The sequence below is a fragment of the Penicillium psychrofluorescens genome, assembly GCF_964197705.1.
Source record: "Penicillium psychrofluorescens genome assembly, chromosome: 1".
Classification (NCBI taxonomy): domain Eukaryota; kingdom Fungi; phylum Ascomycota; class Eurotiomycetes; order Eurotiales; family Aspergillaceae; genus Penicillium; species Penicillium psychrofluorescens.
The window spans coordinates 5,194,454-5,212,818 of NC_133439.1; the positions used below are offsets into that span (position 1 = coordinate 5,194,454).

At 54.6% G+C, this 18,365-nt stretch overlaps 7 protein-coding genes across 7 annotated transcripts; 2 read left to right on the plus strand and 5 right to left on the minus strand.

Annotated features, from left to right (window-relative positions):
* Nucleotides 1–165: 165 nt before the first annotated feature.
* Nucleotides 166–3,777, minus strand: PFLUO_LOCUS1975 (the record flags this gene model as incomplete). Its single annotated transcript, XM_073779068.1, has 6 exons — nt 166–614; nt 674–1,106; nt 1,165–1,464; nt 1,526–3,167; nt 3,221–3,413; nt 3,465–3,777. The coding sequence occupies 6 exons, from the start codon at nt 3,775–3,777 to the stop codon at nt 166–168; spliced, it is 3,330 nt and encodes a 1,109-aa protein (XP_073636060.1).
* Nucleotides 3,778–3,940: 163 nt separating this feature from the next.
* PFLUO_LOCUS1976 (diacylglycerol O-acyltransferase 1) lies at nt 3,941–6,351 on the plus strand (the record flags this gene model as incomplete). Its single annotated transcript, XM_073779069.1, has 4 exons — nt 3,941–3,963; nt 4,022–4,883; nt 5,171–5,262; nt 5,325–6,351. The coding sequence occupies 4 exons, from the start codon at nt 3,941–3,943 to the stop codon at nt 6,349–6,351; spliced, it is 2,004 nt and encodes a 667-aa protein (XP_073636061.1).
* Nucleotides 6,352–6,612: 261 nt separating this feature from the next.
* PFLUO_LOCUS1977 (Kinesin-like protein kip2) lies at nt 6,613–9,733 on the minus strand (the record flags this gene model as incomplete). Its single annotated transcript, XM_073779070.1, has 2 exons — nt 6,613–8,879; nt 8,941–9,733. 2 exons carry the CDS (start codon nt 9,731–9,733, stop codon nt 6,613–6,615), a joined length of 3,060 nt encoding a protein of 1,019 aa, XP_073636062.1.
* A 1,391-nt stretch (nt 9,734–11,124) lies between these two features.
* Nucleotides 11,125–12,375, minus strand: PFLUO_LOCUS1978 (TFIIH complex serine/threonine-protein kinase subunit kin28; the record flags this gene model as incomplete). Its single annotated transcript, XM_073779071.1, has 2 exons — nt 11,125–12,134; nt 12,192–12,375. The coding sequence occupies 2 exons, from the start codon at nt 12,373–12,375 to the stop codon at nt 11,125–11,127; spliced, it is 1,194 nt and encodes a 397-aa protein (XP_073636063.1).
* Nucleotides 12,376–12,607: 232 nt separating this feature from the next.
* On the plus strand, nt 12,608–13,345 carry PFLUO_LOCUS1979 (telomere length regulation protein; the record flags this gene model as incomplete). Its single annotated transcript, XM_073779072.1, has 1 exon — nt 12,608–13,345. The coding sequence occupies one exon, from the start codon at nt 12,608–12,610 to the stop codon at nt 13,343–13,345; it is 738 nt and encodes a 245-aa protein (XP_073636064.1).
* A 300-nt stretch (nt 13,346–13,645) lies between these two features.
* PFLUO_LOCUS1980 (Lanosterol 14-alpha-demethylase) lies at nt 13,646–15,328 on the minus strand (the record flags this gene model as incomplete). The annotated part of the gene is made up of 3 exons (XM_073779073.1): nt 13,646–13,711; nt 13,767–14,828; nt 14,885–15,328. The coding sequence occupies 3 exons, from the start codon at nt 15,326–15,328 to the stop codon at nt 13,646–13,648; spliced, it is 1,572 nt and encodes a 523-aa protein (XP_073636065.1).
* Nucleotides 15,329–15,729: 401 nt separating this feature from the next.
* Nucleotides 15,730–17,911, minus strand: PFLUO_LOCUS1981 (serine/threonine protein kinase; the record flags this gene model as incomplete). The annotated part of the gene is made up of 5 exons (XM_073779074.1): nt 15,730–16,358; nt 16,415–16,574; nt 16,630–17,222; nt 17,281–17,782; nt 17,852–17,911. The coding sequence occupies 5 exons, from the start codon at nt 17,909–17,911 to the stop codon at nt 15,730–15,732; spliced, it is 1,944 nt and encodes a 647-aa protein (XP_073636066.1).
* Between the last annotated feature and the right edge of the window lie 454 nt (nt 17,912–18,365).

Consider the following 18,365-nt stretch of genomic DNA (forward strand, 5'->3'; position numbering starts at 1 on the left):
TGCGTCTTGGTTTACTTGCCGTCCCCCGAACCTTGAAAATGGAGCACTTCGGCGATCATGTTATGAGATATGAGAGATGTTTGTTTAGGTTCTTTGATTTTATCCCAACTTTATTATTGTTTTACTTTCCTCCTGTTCCACTCGTATGTAGGCAAAGCGGAACCATCACTGTGGAAGAAGGGGGTTCCACTCGATCTGCTCGGCGCCAGTGCTACCGAGGAGGTCCGCCGGACCGGCAGTGGCCTTTGCGGTAGATGGTGCAGGCGATGAAGACTCACCCGCAAACTGGGACGGGGGCCGACGCTCTGATGGCGAGCTCAGCGACACTGGCTTCCGAGGGACGGCCGGCGGCGATTTCTCGGGATTTCTGTTCGGCTGTGTCTGGCCGGGAGTAGTCTGTACCGTCAGTGAAGAGCCCCCGAGCTGATCTTGCGCTCCAGCTCGCGGAGGTAAAGCAGGCTTGCGCAGGGGCTTGCTGTCACGTATTATGTTTGGATCTCCAGTCGGTGGAACCCAATCGGGCTGCGAATCCGAAGAAAAGGGATTTGACTTGCGGTGCACATTTGCTACAAGTCCTCTCTCTGGTGGATGAACCGTTGCTTTCACGGGAGTACCTGCGTCGTGGATCAGCAGTCTGTCAATAATACTTAGATGGGGGAAATGCATTTCGCACCGTTATCTAACCACCATTTGCTGCGATCCGAGCTCGGTGGTGGCAGGCCAGTTGCGATGGGAACCTGCAGCATGGCTTCTTCCTCGTCTTCCAAATCTAGAAGGGACATCGAGTTCGTGAGACTTCTCTGTTTTTCCTCGTACAATGACCGTCTCAGTCTATCTTTGAGAACATTATCCACGACGTCAATCACGCAGTCAAAGGTCGCCCAGACGGGACGATGATCCGAGACGCGCAGATCGGCCGTCTGGTAATTGGTCTGGCGAATATTGTTCCCTCGCCATAAGATCCGGTCACACCAGGCGGGAATACGGGCTTTCTCAGAGGTGTCATATTGAGTGGTCCCCACATCGTACTTGTAAGTCGGAGCAAAATCAATCGATCCCTCAGAATAGAATTGGAAAGATTGGCCAGCAATCATTTGCAGGTTCAACTGGGATAAGGTCAGCAAACGGCAATTCACATTTAGGAGGGAAAAAAAGGTGGCGGACCTGATCATTTTCATAGAGCTTTCGGTAGTCCTTGCGGGAGACAAGGTCTCTCACATCCTGATTCCCCAGACCAATGCGATAATTGAAGTCCCCGAGCCAAATGATCGTGTCGTGATCTTCGATTGCTCGATTCTTCTGGAATCGCAGGCCCCGATCGATGGTCTCGTAGTCCTTGTTTCGTTCGTCGTAGTTTGCGAACCCAGCAGCTAGATGGGCAGTGACCAAGCAAATACTGGTGTTTGAATATTCGAACCGGATAGCGCAGCCTCCTTTGTTGCCAGCAATCCCCGAAAGGCCGGTCTGCACAAATGATTAGCCAAGCCACTCACTCAGGCTTGATTGGGGTAGAGAGGAATCTCACTTTTTTCACACTTCCCTCGACATTCTTGATATCCTTCAGAGCGTCCTCTTTCACCAAAATGATCAGGGCGGCCCCAACCAGCTGGCCGCTTCTCAAGAGCACGAACTTGCTCGTCCCATTGGCTTTGGCACGCTGGTTCAAGCAGGCCTTGACGGCCCCCTCCCACACTTTTCGAGTGCCAGGATCAGTGGACATGATCTGCTGAGGGCTCAAATCGACAATTTCCTGGAACCCAACCACGAAAATGGTCGGATCCTCGTCAGATTGGGCGGTATCCGGGAAAAGCCATGGAGTGAGGTCGGTTTCAGGGCCCTGAAGGCGCCCATTGACATTGAACGTGCCGACCCAGATCCGGATATCTTTCGTCGAGGAGAATTCAGACACGCGCCGACTCAGTTCTTCGGAAACCAGGTCGTTCATGGGATCGTACAGATGAACGGACAATTGGTTCGCTAGCCTTCCCAGAAGCAAATCAATCGTATTTTGCCGGGCTTTATCAGTGAAGTTGTTCACATACAGCCGAGTTGCGCTTTTCCGTGCGTCGGCAAGCGCTCCGGCGAGCGACATCTTTCCATGCCGAGTGAATGACGACTTGAGAGCACCTGTGCCAGCATAGATTTTAGAGAGCGCATCACCATTGTCGGCCCAGAGGGTTGAGTGCCTCATTTCCAAATCTGAACTGAGGTGGGTACCTTGTTGCGCGAGGAATGATTTCAACGCCATCACGCTGATGATGGTCTGGACAAGGTTGGTTCGGTCTAAGCAATCCAAGCAATTGGTCCGAAAGACACCTTCCTGTTGCAATATTACTGAAAAGCTGCTGGCTGCATCTCCATACATGGATGCATTCGAACGGGCAACATCTTCCGACAAAAAGTATGAAAACCCTTCCAACGAGTTTGCCAGCTCGTGTTTGATCTGGCTACTCGCACCGTACCCAGAAGGCCCTCGAGTCTCAGCATGAAAATCGTAGTCTGTCATTCGCAGAAGACTATGACTGGCGGCTTGCTCGGTTTCTTCTTTTCGCCTTAGTGAACTTTTGGAGATGTGTTTCCGGAACTTGGCCGACAGATCGGCTTCCCCCGGCTTCTGTTCACTGAGGAGATTGACCACATGCACTGCTCCATATTCCAATTCAAGTCCTTCGAAATGTTGGTCGAACGCATGCTGTGTAGCTTCACTGGATCGAGTGACTTCGATCTTCTGCTGGCCAGGGATAAACCCAGCCGTTTGTTCCCAAAAGATGGGCACCGAGCCGCGGACTTGTACATAGGAAAAGGTGATGCTCGGGTGAACCCAGAGAATCGTCTCCGTCTCCACAAAGTTGGCCACATGTCCATCATCGTCAATACCTCGCGAATTGAATCGTGTGCCTGCACGCCGAGAAGATTGCCGCGAAATGATGGTCAACAGGGAAGGGTATTTAGTCCGCACCTGCGGAAGGATCGGGATCGATGCTGGGATTGTGAGTGTACTGGCGTGGCCTCGAATGACACATGTCAGCATCTGAGAAGCATCCAATTTTGCTCGGTCTGAAGGCGGCAAATTGCTTCGAAAGCGTAGCAGTGGGCTGATCATGTATGAGTTCCAAAGCATGTCCTCATCGAGCGAGTCGATGTCGAAGGCCGCTGATTTATCCGCGCTGGAATGTCTATCAGCTATCGTGCAAGTCCGCGTAGCTTTTTCCCATCTTACCGGTCCTGCAGACGATCTGTCAGGTTAAAGTCCAGGCTGTAGTAGAAGCTCCCATCGCCGAGAATCTTTTTCAAAGCCAGGAAAGGGTGGTCGGTCACCACGTCCCTGCCTTCGGGACCTCCACCCTCCGCGACGAATTGAGAGCCGGACTCATAGTCCACGCCATAATCGTATTCTGCACGGTTGAGGCAGTCTACCGCCGTCGTTAGCATGCGCCCGCATGAGGGGGTCAATGGTTACGTACAGAAGTCGACATTGTTAATCCGCGACACCGCTTCCCCGGGCCGCACGGTGGCAGCCTGTGATGAGCCCGTCACCACACAGACAAAGATGTCATCGTTCAAAGTAATTAGGCCGAGGGTTCCATATCCTTCGCCCAGCGAACGATAGCCTTCCAGCTCGACGGACGAGGCCTCGGCGAATTCCACCTGACAGCGCGCGGCGCTCTTCTCGCGCGTGTCGGCGGGGCTGTAGTGGAAGACCAGAACATGGTCGGCAGTAACTAAGGCAATGGTACGCTGAGGATGATCCCGACAGAGAATGCGTAGATTAAACATGTTATCGGGTCATGTTGTCCGTCAGTCGGTCCCCGTAACTAACTAACTAACGGACGGCGGGCAGATAAGATGGCTGACTCAGCACCCCCCAATCTTTGATCTTTTCCCGCAACTCAAATTTCTTTCTTTTCTTCCTCTGATCAATTAATTCACCGTCGCCACCATGGGCTTAGCCGGTCCGCGCAAGTATGACACATTCCGCTGGAACAATCTCACTTCTGCGTCTCTGACCATCTGCAAACAGAAAGACAAAAATCTCCCATGACCCCAACAACACCAACTGGGCCCGGTCCACGTCCGGGTTTGGGCACCGGATCATGAGCGCCCAGGGGTGGACACCCGGCAATACTCTCGGGGCTCGGAATGCTGCTCACGCCGATTTTCTCACCGCGGCCAGCTCAACGCACATCAAAGTCTCCATAAAAGACGATACGCTGGGCCTGGGCGCTCGTGTTGGGCGGGATCCGTTGGGGGAACCCACGGGACTGGATGCTTTCAAGGGTCTGCTCGGTCGGCTGAACGGCAAGTCCGAAGTGGTGTTGAAACAAGAACAGAGCAAGCGGGACGATATCAAACTGGCTAGATATGCCGCCATGAAATTTCCCGAGGTCCGCTTTGTGAGCGCTGGCTTATTGACCCAAGAAAAGCCCGAGGAGCTTCCGCCCAAGGATGACACCCTGAATAAGAAATCAAACAAGTCGACCAAACAACAGACGGATGATGAGGCTCCGTCCGATGACACCAAGGCCGCCCGCAAGTCCTCCAAGTCCTCCAAGAAGTCCCGTTCTTCTCGCGCCGACGAGCCCGATAGCTCGGCCTCGGCCTCGGAGTCGAAAAAGGAGAAGAAAAAGGAGAAGAAGGAGAAGAAGGAAAAGAAGGAAAAGAAAGCAAAGAAATCCAAAAAGAGGAGGGCTGCATCTGAGGACGGTGACTCCTCGAGCGAGGAAGATACGCCTCAGCCAAGCTTGGAGGCCATTGTCCAGTCCAGCAAAGCCTCAGACCCGTCGATCGCGCGGGAGCGCAGGCCAAATGGAAGACAGTTTTTGCGAGGCCGACATATCGCGCAGAAAAAGAGAGCACTGTTGGATGATAAGTCCCTTAATGAGGTGAGTGCTGTTCCATCCTGTTCCCTACCATCCCGTACTCATCCGCAGCAGATCTTCATGGTGAAAGCATAACATGGCATATGAAGCGCATTTCTATTTTTGAGTATAGATTACGGAGTTCTAAATAATACCTGGCGCAATTGGAATTTCTGATGATCACCTCGTCCAACCCGTAGTTATCGAGACATTATAGATCGTGCTTACCTCAGCCCTCCCTACGTCATGCGCGCCCTTGCTGTTGCTCACCCATTTTCTTCTTTCCTCGCTTTCCTCTCCAATCCTCACAGAACAGCATGAACGGGGCCACCCCGTCTCAGCGCCGGTCGGCAGCCAACCACTCCTCCCAGCCGCACAATGTCGACCACCAGGACAGAAGACGGTGAGAACCGCCAACAAGGGCAAGAGTCTATCACCGACTAAGCTGACTTGACACATTCCCAGCATCCACTGGGCACCGCTCAACATCGGCCTGGAGCGTCGCCTGCAAACCCTGATCGTGCTCTGCCACACCTTAACGATTGCCATCTTCCTAACCTCCTTCTTCTTCACCTGCGCCATTCCGCTATTCTGGCCGCTCCTCGTGCCCTACTTAGTCTACATCACCCTCTTCTCCACAGCGCCCACATCAGGCGACCTGAAAGGCCGCAGCCCATTCCTCCGCTCGCTCCCGATCTGGCGCCTGTATGCAAACTACTTCCCCGCCCGCCTGCACCGCGAGGAACCTCTCCCGCCAACGAAGAAGTATATCTTCGGCTACCATCCCCATGGCATCATCTCCCACGGCGCCTTCGCCGCTTTCGGAACTGAGGCGCTGGGCTTCTCGAAACTTTTCCCGGGGATCACTAATACCCTGCTGACTCTGGACGCCAACTTCCGGATCCCTTTCTACAGAGAGTATGCGCTGGCTATGGGGCTGGCCAGCGTGTCGCGCGAATCCTGCGAGAATATCTTGACGAAAGGCGGCGAGGACGGCGAGGGCATGGGCCGCGCTATTACCATTGTGGTCGGGGGCGCGCGAGAGTCTCTCCATGCGCAGCCGCATACGATGCGCTTGGTCCTGAAGGGTCGCAAGGGGTTCGTCAAGTTGGCGATTCGGACGGGTGCCGACCTGGTGCCTGTGCTGGCGTTCGGCGAAAATAACATCTACGAGCAAGTTCGGGGAGACCAACATCCGATTATCCATAAGTTCCAGATGCTGGTTAAGCAGACGATGGGGTTCACCATCCCGCTTTTCCATGCGCGCGGGGTCTTCAACTACGACGTCGGCCTGATGCCTTATCGCCGGCCTATGAATATCGTCATCGGGCGCCCTATCCAGGTCATGCAGCAGTCAAACCGGGATAAGATCGATGATCAGTACATTGACCAGCTTCATTCACAGTATGTTGAGGAGCTGCAGCGGCTCTGGGGTCGGTGGAAGGATGTCTTCGCCACCGAGAGGAAGGGCGAGCTGGAGATCATTGCGTGATATCTGTTTCGGGGAACCCTTGACGATGGAACGTTCCAAGTCAACGGTCTTCTCTTTCACTGTCTTATGTAGATAATTGTATGTCCAATAACCAACCATTCACAGATATCTCAAACAAATATACATAAAAAAGGTCCTATCACCACTGCCATAAAAAAAATCCAGCGCATAGATCGGGTATCAGATCGTACATTCTCAAAAAAGCGAGAAACAAAAAGGGTTGGTCCATTCGGACCCATTGTAAACGCGAGCTTACGGGCATCATACCGAGGGAGAGGCAACGGCCTTCTCCTCGGCGGCCTGCCCCCCTGTGGCCTGCTCCCCGTTGGTATTCTCCTCTGTAGTCTTCTCCTCGATGGTCTTCTCCCTCGTAGCATTCTCTCCAATGGCCTGTGCTCTAGGCGCCGACTTCTCAACGGGCGACGACTTGAGCGCAGCAACTTCCGCCGACGCAGATTCTCGCCTGCTGCCTCCAGTGGCTTGGATGCTGCCACGAGAGCCATTGTCCAATTGGCCGCTAACAACTCGACCCCGGATCATTTCATCCAGCATCCGGGAGACTTCGTCCATATTTTCCTTCTTATCGCCTTCCTTCTCGGTTTCCTTTTCCTTTTCCTTTTCCTTTTCTTTTTCTTTTTCTTTTTCTTTTTCTTTCTCTTTCTCTTGCCCTTTCTCTTTCAAGGAAGCTGCCCTTGGACTCACAGCCTTGCCGATCATGCCATTCGTTGTTGGGGTGGGCCCATCGGCGTCCGAGGGCGAGTTCACTTTGCTCTTCGGTTCCGTTGGCGATTGAGATTCGTTGGTCACAACGGCCAGATCTCGATACCGCGTTGCGGACCGAAGAGCAGTAAGCATTCGATCTTTATCATCGAGCTGCAGGCGAAGTTCGTTGATCTCCATATCCTTCTCGCGGACGAGGGCCGCCATATCAGGGTGCTCGGAGATGGTATTGGTAGTGTTGGCTTTCATGCCCACCGATATGCGGGAGTGGCTGGACCGCCGGGCCTGGAGCAGCCGGCGTTCCAAAGTCGAGATGTATCGATTCTTATCGCCCAGATCGGCCTGCAGTGCAGAAACCTGCCGCTGCAAGCTCGCCCTGCCATCGCCGTATTCGCCCATATCATCGTCGTCCTCATTGACAGAATATGGCATAGAAACGGACGGATCGTTGCTGTTGACCGACATGAAAGAGATAGGTCGGATGGATGACTGGCCAGCACCCAAGGTAGACTGGCTGGCGGAAGAGCGCAGGGATCGAGTCCCTGTGGACAGACCAGAGAGCCGTCCAAATGCAGAAAGGCTATTGTGGCTGTTCACGCCGGTCGACTTGGAGCTCAGAATGAGACGATTGAGGTGTTCGATCCGCTCCTTAAGCGCCGTTCGTGCTAGCTGCATCTCCAACACTTGTTCGTCGTGGCGAGTCTGCGCTTCTTTTTCGTACTGTTCCGCCTCCAGCTTGAGCTCTTTCTCGGCTTGATCCTTGGATTGTGTGTCCAGCTGGCCACGGAGAGCTTGGATTTCCATCCGGTACCGTTCCAGCAAGACGCGACTCCCATCGCCGCCACCGGCACCGTACGCCTCCTCGGCCTTTTTGGCATGGCTGACGATATTATTTTTCGCTCGCGCGGCGAATTTGAGCGTGTTCAAAGTCTCTCCCGTGTGCGCATTGACGCCAGTTGCACATTGGATCGTACACAGAATACTGACGAGGGAATTGCCGGACAGGGCGGGTTGCAGCAGTCGAGTCAACTTGCTATCACGATATGGGAGATGGCGGCCTTCTTTATCGGCCGGATTGCCCTGTTTGTCCTTGTTGTCCGATAGTCGGGAGATGATGTTTCCTAAGGTGAGCAAACTCTTGTTGATATGCGCGCCTTCGGTGCGGCGCTCCTTGTCATCGGCCGCTCGCTCTGAACCAGCCAGATCAATCAGACTCAGCGTTGACACCCGTACGCCACCAGGGGCGATCCCCGCTCGCTTGTCTTGAGTGTTGCCGGTAGGAGCGCGCTCTCGACTCTCGACGACGATCTGGACCACCGCGTGACTTCGGGAACTGCGCGCGTTGAACTGCGTGCTGCTCGTCCGTCTCGCATGGTCTCCTCGCGCGATCACCCGGAGCAGTTGTGTGGGGCTTTGCACAATCTCTTCCTTGAGAGGCGACGCGTACACACCGCGTTTGCTGTCTTCGCGCAGTTTAATTTCTTCCTGTTGGGGCGCTGGTGTCCCATTGGCGTTCATGGACGTGGAGAGTAGATCGTGAATCTTCTCGTTGTAGATCTCGAGATAGCTGACCCGCAGCAAAAATTCCCGATGCGGCGTTTCTCGAATGAATGAGAAAATGTCGGTGATGGCCAGCGGGATCACTCCGGGTGAGGTCGCAGTACCCTGCATGGAGAATGTCTTTCCTGTACCCGTCATACCGTATGCGAAGACAGTTCCATGGTAACCTTCCATAACTCGCCGAACAAGACGCTTTGCACCCGAATCGTACACCTTTGCATTGTTCTCAGTGGCAGTAAACACGTTGTCTGAGGTGATTGATAGTGTCAGTTAACGCACACACTTTTCCATCTACGGACGGAGTCTTACCATAATAGTATTCGCCGCCTTCTTTCCCTCGGTAGGAAACGAGGCTCTGACGTCCATCCACGGCCCATTCCCCGTGGGTTCTGGGGGTTTCGCTGCCAACATTGGCTTCGGGCCGAACACGGACACTGACAAGGACATTTCCCTTCATTTCCTTCGGTTTCGAATTCGTCTTGCCCGCTGTGGTCGTATCATCTCCATCTTCAAACGTGGTCGCACTGGTAGAGCAGGAGCCCTGGGCGGAGGAGCTTCTGCTGTGGGCCGGAGAGGCATCGACATCTCGGGCATCCGAGCTCAGGATTGACTTCCCATCTCCGCTACCGTTGAGCAACGAGGGAGTTTTCGAGCTCCGGAAGCTACTGGTGGTGCCCGTGCTCAATCGAGATGCTCGTTTTGCCTTTCCACTTCCCGCGGGAGTGGGGACTTGAAAGACAGGACTCGCGGACGTGGTTGATGGGCTCCTTCCACCCGTCGCAGGTTTAGGTGGTTGCGGGAACGATGCAATGCTGATCGTTCTGCGGAGCGTTTTATCGGGGCTGCTCGGTCCACGCCCGGTGGATGCTGAGCGGGCCGCGTTGAGGTTGGAAGTCGAGTTCGAGTTGGATAAAGGGGATTTGACCAGGGACGGTCTCGGGCTGGAGGGTGCTCGCAGTTTCGACGCGGGAGATGCAGCCCGTGTCGCGTCTGTCGATGAAGCTGTGCTGGTGTTTCTAGGTTTGGGGAGCGGCGGGAGGGACCCCGTCGGCGGATTGGTGGCCGGCCGGGACGGCTGCGGCAGTGCTGACATGGAGGCCATGGTATGGATCGATGGTCAATGCGTGGATCAGTGAATAGATAGCGTGATGGCCATGCGAATGGAGAGGCCGGGCCCTCTTTGCGCGCCTGATATTGAATCTGCGGTTGTTCAACATGGTGATTAGCCCAAACGCACTGATCAGACAAGTGAAGCATTGCCCGGTGGATGTGGGAGAGCAAGACGTTCAACAGTGACCATCAGAGATGGGTGCCTGAGCATCAAGCCCATCGCTGGATAATGGCCAGGGGCAGAGTGGGTAGGTTTCGGGCACATACAGATCCAAATGACCATGCGAGATTGCGATCACAACGGAGTCCACCGAGGATTTGGGATTGGACTGGAATTCGAGTCTGGAGGGAGGTCTGTCGAGGGAAGAAAGGGAGAGAGAGAAGGTGGGAGGTTGTGATGGGGAAAGGGAAGAAAGAGGAAAGAAAGAGATCAAGGAATAGTGGGAAACAACGGGGTGTGGCTTGTTTACTCGCGACTCTAGTCCTCCCCGCACCGTTGCTTTTTCGTCCGTTTTACAGTATAAGATACGATGACTCTGGGATTCCGATTCGATTTAATAATGCGCATCATGGGTATCTTTAGTCACAGCCCCTGCAGGTCTGCGATGTGATTGAGCAGTCCCAAAAAAGGGGTTACGGACTAGAAAAGGATGTGATGGCGTTAAAGTCGAGGATCGGCCAATGAACCCGGCATTGGTGGACCTAGGAAAAGGGGCGAAACCGTCTGGCACGAACACTAGCCAGAAGTACGATTCATTTCCACTGGGTAGGAGATGTCGAGTTGATCCGGGAGTATAGAAATATTCACGTGAGGGTTGACCCCCTTCTGGTCCCTGCTACATCGTGATCTCCCCTTCATCATCCCCATGCTCACTCCTCCGGCCAAATGCTGAACTCCGATCGGCAAGTGATGCCCAGGTCCAGCCGGCGCTCTAGGTGATCGCCCCACAGTGCGCACCGGTCAATCGCATCATCTCGATCCCAGAGAACCGGCGGGGACGAGCTTAACCGTCCTCCTGCGGATGCGACGGGAACGGCCAGAGACGCCAGGGACCATCGATAGTGACCTGCAAGGGGAAAAGGGACACGACAGCTCGCCCCTCGTCCACAGCGGGAAAACGGTCGGGGGTGGCTTGCAGGAGTTATTGACACGCGTGGCGAAGTGACAGCTCGACCTGTCACACATCATCCCGGCCCGTGTTCCCACCCCCCTGTCCCGTCCTCCTGTCAAGGCATCAAGCAAGGTCCCCCGGATTTGTCACGGGCATTTGTCACGGGCATTATTGAATAGTCCTCCCGTCCCTGCATGGGGCATACATATATCCCCGAAGAGAACCATCTACACGGTGGGTGTGAAACCATTGTTGTCTGAGCCGAGGGTCCTTACTTCGCTCCGAAATCCAACTGGCGCGCCGCATTCTTGAACGTGCTGTCGTCCAGTTCGCCGCCCCGCCGGGTCAAGTCATCGCCCATCTTCTTGTCACCACCCGCTTTGCGCGGCAGATCCTCCTTCTTGGTCGGTTTGGGTTCAGTGGTCCACCAGCTGTGCCGCAGGGCCTGGAGAGCCGTGGTTCGTTTCCGCGGATCCAGCGCACACATCGACATGAGCAGCTCCGCACCCACCGGACCCGCGATGGGGAACTGTCGCAGGAAGAACTCGCGCCCTTGCAATGGTACATTCCGGTCCGAAGGGATGTAGTTGGGCAACTGGGTGACGCCCGGCCAATTCTCCTCCGTGGGCGTACCAAACGCTTCGCAGATCTTCGAGATTTGGTCCAGGTCTGTGTTGCCGGCTACGAAGGGGATGCGGATGAGAAGCTCCGCAAAGACCATGCCCATGGACCAGACATCCACGGCGCCTGAATACTGGCGCGCGCCATACAGCAATTCCAGAGGGCGGTACCAGCGCGTGATCACTTGGTGGGTCATGTTGTAATTGGGGTCTGCAAACGATCGCGCGAGACCGAAATCGGCCAGTTTGACCTCTCCATCGGAGCCGATCAACAAGTTGTTGGGTTTGATATCCCGATGCAGCACGAAATTCTCATGGCAGAACCACACTCCCCGGGCCAGCATGCCCATCCAGGCCTTGACGTCGGCAACACCGTAGTGAATGTTGACATCCTTGATCAGCATTTCCAGATCTCCTCGAGGAAGGTACTCCAGGACCAGGCTGAGGTTTTGGTCCTTGGACGAGAACACGTCGTGCAGCGCGATGATGTTGGGGTGAGAGAGCTCCTGGAGGTACTTGACCTCCCGAATGGCGTCCATGGCAAGTCCATCTTTGTATTCGGCATTGACCTTGATCTTCTTGATGGCGACAGAAGAGCTGGGATCGTTCTTGAGGTGGCCGAGATATACAACTGCGTAGGTACCTTCTCCGAGCCTCTTGTCTGTTGTTTTCATTAGTTATGTAGCGTGGCACCAATGACCCCATACATGAAGCATACCTTTTACGTATTTCTGCCGCACCTCATCGTTCAGCTGTTCCGTAAGCTCTTGGTCTGCATTCTGCGGCCGCCGGGCCACCGAGGTCTGCGATGCGTTCTGGGCCGTCGAAGCTCTCAGTCGGAGGGTATTGGGCGATGAGATGGTCAGCGAGGGGGAGCGGGAGGCAAAGGGAGATGCTGCCATCCCGGGCAGTAAAGTAGGAGAGGAATGAGAATGAAAGAGAGTTCCGTCACTGGGAATTCTGTTGTTGTCGGCGTGGAGGACCCTCGGACTATCGTTGATCCCGGCCTGCTCCCCCGATTTTTCTGCCCGACACGCGCGACGGAGAACTACCAGTCTCTCTTTATACCCCCGTCCATTTCTGTTATTTATCTGTCATTGCGCAAGGAGACTGTGCGATACCAAGCACAGCATCATGGCGATGCGCAACACACCGCTGGGCTCCCTCCCATCACGCCTAGTCCACACAGTCCACACCTCCAGACAATGCCTCCGACAATTCCACAAACCCGCCCGGCCAGCAGCATCCGTGCCCTCGCCGACCCCCTTCGTCCCGGACGTGCAGACATTTCTCACCCTGATCGGCCGTTCGATGTCCAAGCACGCGAGCAAGCTGCCCTCATGGGAGAAACTCTTCACGCTCAACTCCAGCGAGCTCCGAGAAGCGGGCATTGAACCCGCCCGCCAACGCCGATACCTGATGCGGAAGCGCGAGAAGTTCCGCAAGGGTCTTCACGGCCCCGGAGGGGACCTGGAGCATGTCGTCGACGGCGTGGCGCAGTTACGGGTTGTGGAAGTTCCCGATGTCTCTGCGAAACCGGATAACGGCAAAGCCTACCTGTCGGCGTCGGCGACTCTGTCCCCCGGCATGAGACGGGTGGTCGTCAATCTACCCCCTGATGTGACGAAATATGAGCACAACTCGGAGTCGCCGCTGAAGAAGTTCGCACAGATCAAGATCCATCGGGGCTCGATGATCAAGGGGCCTTTCCTGCAGCCCGTACAGGGGAGCAATGGCTCTGTCGCAACGCTCAAAGTTCAGGAAGGGATGTGGGAGGACAAGCGGGGACACAAGGTTGATGGAGGTGAGAGGCGCCGGGTCGAGGTTCAGGCCAAGCGGCGAGTCGAAGAGCGGAGGAAGGGAACCGCGTGAAAATGATGAAGGCTGTCTTTCTTTTGTCAAGCATATGTCTTCAGCTGTGAGCTGGGCCGTTTGGCCTGTTTCTACTGTACTATACTATCCTACTACATCATCGAGCCCAAGGAATCTTCACCAATATTAAATGATTACCATTGAAACAGTATAAACATGCGGCACGAAAGATAACAACAGTTTAATCTACAGCCGGTTGCGATCTTTTCAAACCTATAAATCTGGTGATATCGCTCAGGTGGCCCTGGCGGGGGGAGCAAAAAGAGACATCATTAAGTGTAAAGGGGTAGCCCATTCCAATCATGCTTTAGATCCACGCTTTTCATACTGCACGAATGATGTGCCGAGGGGTTTGGAAAACAGTGACTGATGCTGAGTTAGCGGATGATATTCCACACATTATCACGAGTATAAGACTTACCGAGTAGTCCGTCTCCGGGATAGAAGACCTGTCCGGAGGGTTGGAGAATTTGAAATGCCGGACCAAGGTAGCCAGAATGGTGCCCAGCTGCACATAGGCAAACTGCTCGCCAATGCAGCGGTGGCGACCGGCGCCGAAGGGCAGATATGGGCTGTTTGTGCCCTTGGTGACCAGACCGTATCCGTAATCGATCTGCTCTTCATCCTTATCCTCCTCGGCCACAGTGGTCTCGTCCCAGCGGTGAGGGCTCCACTTGAGCGGGTTGGGGAAGAACTCCTCCGACCGGGCCGTGACGCCGGGAGAAGAGAGGACGTTGTGGGAGGTGGGGATGACATAGGGGGTTCCGTCAATGGGCATCGGGTTCTTGACGGCGCGGATGAGCGAGTGGATGGGCGCGTGGATGCGAAGCGTCTCCTTGATCACCTTGGCGTGCAGGTCCAGCTTCTGCATACTCTCATAAGTAAGAGGGGGGAGGTCGGAGCCCAGGACCCGCTTCTGCTCCTCATACAGTTCGTCCATGATTTCAGGGCAGGTGGCCATGCGTAGGACGATCCAGGCAGCGGTCGAGGACGAGGAGTGCTGGCCAGCCATTAAAAGCGCAATCATCATGTGGGCGACTTCCTCGTCAGGGACAGGAGTGCCATTCTTGTAAGCGCACGACATGAGATTCCACACCATATCGTCCTCATCCCTCTTAACACCGGCCGCCCGGCGCTCCTTGATGATATCCATGTACGTGTCGGTCATCCGTTTCTGCGCGGCGTCGCGTTTGCGGTTGTGGGGGAGAGGTGCCCACGGCAGCATGAAGTTGATTGGCGCAAAGCCCTTGTCGAGATCGTGGTACATATCCGCGAAAGTCGAGTCAAACCTATCCCGAACCTCCTTTCCTTGCAAAGAGCGCGACGCCGTGTAGATGGTGATCTCACCAATTGCCTTGGAGACGTTGAAGGTACCCTTGGGCTTCTGGAACCAGTGGGAGGATTCGACGAAATTGTCCACCTCGGTGGTGATCAGACGGACGTACGAACGAAGCGCCTCAGAGGTGAGACCAAATTTGACAAACTACAGAGGAGCCCGCGTCAGCAATTGGTCGTTTTGGACGCGTCTTTTAGACTTACCTTCTTCTGTTCCATGAGTTTGGAGTTGGGGCAATCGTAGACCACATGGCGACCAAACACGGGGGTCGTTAGCGGAGAATACACCTCCTCTGCGCAGACGTCGCGCAGCTTGCCGTTCAAAATAAATTCGTTGCCCTTGGTGCCCAGATAGACGGTGGTTTTTTTGCCGAGGAGCACGAACGTGAAGATATCGCCGTACTTTGCGCGGGAGCTGAAGAAGAACTTGTAGGGGTCGATGCCGTAGCTGATGGTACTACCGACAAATGGGAACCAATGGAAGACCACGGGGGGCTCGTTAGGGCTCTTGAACAGCAGCTGGCGCAGAACGTTGACCACGACCGAGAGAGCGATAAAGGACAAGGTGCCGACGGCCACCAGGGTATAGATCGACAGGGAGGAGCAGTGCTCGCAGAACGAGTCGAGGAAAGTAGAGAAGAGACCCATGGTCGCGGGGGGAGAGAGAAGGAGAAGGAGAGGAAAGACAATGGGTGGGTGAAGAAGGAAAGATGGTCAAGGGGAAAAAAGTGGAATTATCTGCACCGCCATTCGCCGCCAGGGGGTGGCCACTCTTTGTAATGCGACTACTATGTACGGGACTCTAGTACAACTACTTATCGAGAGTTTAGTACTACGCTGGATCCTCCCATTGCACCTAACAATACTTTTCATTATTATGATCGGGACTGCCTTGGCCGCAGTCACGCCACAGGGGAACAACAAGATCCGGCGCCAAACTCAAACTGGTTTTTCCGTCTGAACCACAAAAAAGAACATCACCAAGCAGCCAACACTATGTACCTATCGTACTCGGACAAGACCCAGACAGAACACACATAAAAAAAACATCATCGATAGCGACTGCTAGGCTCATCATCGTATAGCGCCGGGTCGCCGTGCTGACCCAGGTTGATGAAGTCGTGCGGCGCTCGAGTGCCACTCGGGGAGGCCTCGCGCTTCTTGGCCGGGCGGTTGTGCACTCGCTTGCCGGCCTCGTTCTTGTGGAAGACCTTGACGGGGGTGCTGCCGCCCTCAGCATGTTCGCTGTAGTTCACATCATTCACGCTGCTAAGCATGGTCCGCTCCCGTTGGACCTTGCGCTTCGAAAAGTCCAACTTGCCCAGGGCGCCAGTCAGTCCGTCCGTACTGTCGGTCAGACTGAGATTATCCCCGGTGAGCCATGGGTGTTCGAGACACTCGTCCACCGTAATTCGTTTATCGGCGTCCACGGTGAGCATGCGGTCGATGAGATCGAGCGCTGGGTCGCCCACGGAATCCCAATACGGCGAGGGATAATCGAATCGGCCCATCTTGATTTGCTGTGCGAGGCTATATGGGTTCTCATCGGTGGCCAGCTCATCCGAGAAAGGCGGGAATCCGCAGAGACAGATGTAGAGAACGACACCGAGGGACCAGACGTCCACTCCTTTCGTATACCGGCGGTGATCGCCCGGCCGCAGGATTTCTGGGGCCACATCTAGAAGCAGTAAGCACGAAAGGTTCGCCCGACATAGATTCAGCAGAATAACTTACAAGATGGTGTACCGCACAACGTCGTGGTGAATGAGTCCTCGCCGATGATTTTGGCAAGACCAAAGTCGCCCAGCTTCGCAATCATTTGCTTGTTGTCAGCCGAGGATGAAAGAAGGATATTTTCGGGCTTGATATCGCGGTGAACAATTCCTCGATCATGCTGATGATGGTCGTTAGCCATACGTATGGATGAACCGACAAAGGGGCATGCAAACCAGATACTTGAGCCCGTCAAACAGCTGTCGGAAGATCCGACGGGTTTCGGCCTCGCTGAGTTTCTGCTTGTTTATAATCAAATTGAACAATTCGCCCTCGTTGGCCAGCTCCAGCACCAGATAAGCTCCATCGGCTTCATCAAAGGTATCCTTTAGACAGAGAAGGTTCGGGTGGTTCACGCTCATCAATAAGCCAATCTCTTTTTGAAAAGATTCATCCCGTGCTTTCTGCGAATCTCCCAAACGCTTTTCGAAGATCTTGACCGCATACTTTTTGCCGTTGACCTGTTCGTAGCAGATGTAGACAGTGGCAAAGTGGCCTTTTCCGAGCTTTCTGTCCTTCCGATACTGCTGATGGAAGCCATTTGTACCTCGTGAGCGAGGATAACGGAAGACAAACCGCGACTCGCCCCTGATTGAAACCTCGTCCCCGTCTTCGAGCTCACGGTGTTTGTTACGCCCGACAAGGGCGTCGTTGACGTATGTCCCGTTGCTGGAGAGATCCTCCACAACAGCCACTATGTCGCCATCCTTCTTTTCTAAGAAGAGGAGGAAGTGACGATTGGAGATGGTGGAAATATTGATGACCAAATCTAAAAACGGTTGGCTGTCGGTTCTCCAGAGCATACATAGCCAAACACGTGTACCTACCACATTCGGGGTGACGGCCAACCAAGTAGCCGCTCGGCGGTTGGCCGTTCTTTTGCTTGCGAGACGGCTCTCTTCCCAAGCGTTGGGACGGCTTGCCGGACTTGTCTTTTGTCGCGTTGGGATCCCGGTTCTCGCAACTGGTACGCTTCTTCAAAACAAGCGAATTCTCGACCGTGTCATCGAGGGGAAGCAGATAACCCCAGACTCCTTCCGCATTCTCGTCGTCCACTTCATCCGCAAAGGCCCTTGGCGGATACACGTATTGTGAAAACGCCTGCGTATCTCCGGGCGGCGAGGAAGTGGAATGCGGCAGTTCTATGTTGGGCGTTCGCTGACGAGCGGTCTTTGCGCTCGCGGGGGGAGTGGCCGTCACTTCCTTTTGATTCGTCAATGGTGTCGGCAGGTATTGATGGTCAATCGGGGTCTCGTGGGGATGGGTTTGGCTAGAGATCCTCTGGGAGCGCCGGGGTTTCTTTTGGTCCGAATCCAAATCTGCGCTTGCCTGTGACATTTGGAGGGAGTGAGTAGGATGAATCGAGACGAAGAGTCCCGGGTTGGTCGTAGTACTCACCCTGCCCCGCTTGTGCGAGCTTTTCTCGTTGCGAGGGCCCATGATTTCTGGGGTGGTCATGGAGGCGCCGCAGGCAACGAGGCTGTCTGGAGGGGGTTGGCTACCTAGCGGCGCAGTCACGACAAGCGCTGCGGCGCAGCTGCATGAATGACAAGAAAATAATCGAACCAGTCCGAGCACTGCACAATGGGGATGTGGTCGAAGGGTGTGTGGCTGGAAGGGACAAATGAGAGCGAAGGAAAGAGAGTCTGGAGAGAATAGGACGCAATGAGGCTCAACAAACCAAAGTGAGACAATCAATCACATAGAGCTAAGTAAGCTAGCACACCACCTCACCTGAGCTTGCCAGATTTGAATACTATGATCCAATAATAAGACGAATAGGAAGCTCCTATAATACAATCATATAGACCATCATCAAATACTCCGATCAACCGCATGCCCGGTCCACAGCTGCTGTCGGACCTAGGGTTCGTTCGCTCGACACGTGCAATCCCCTGAAATCGTTCCTTTC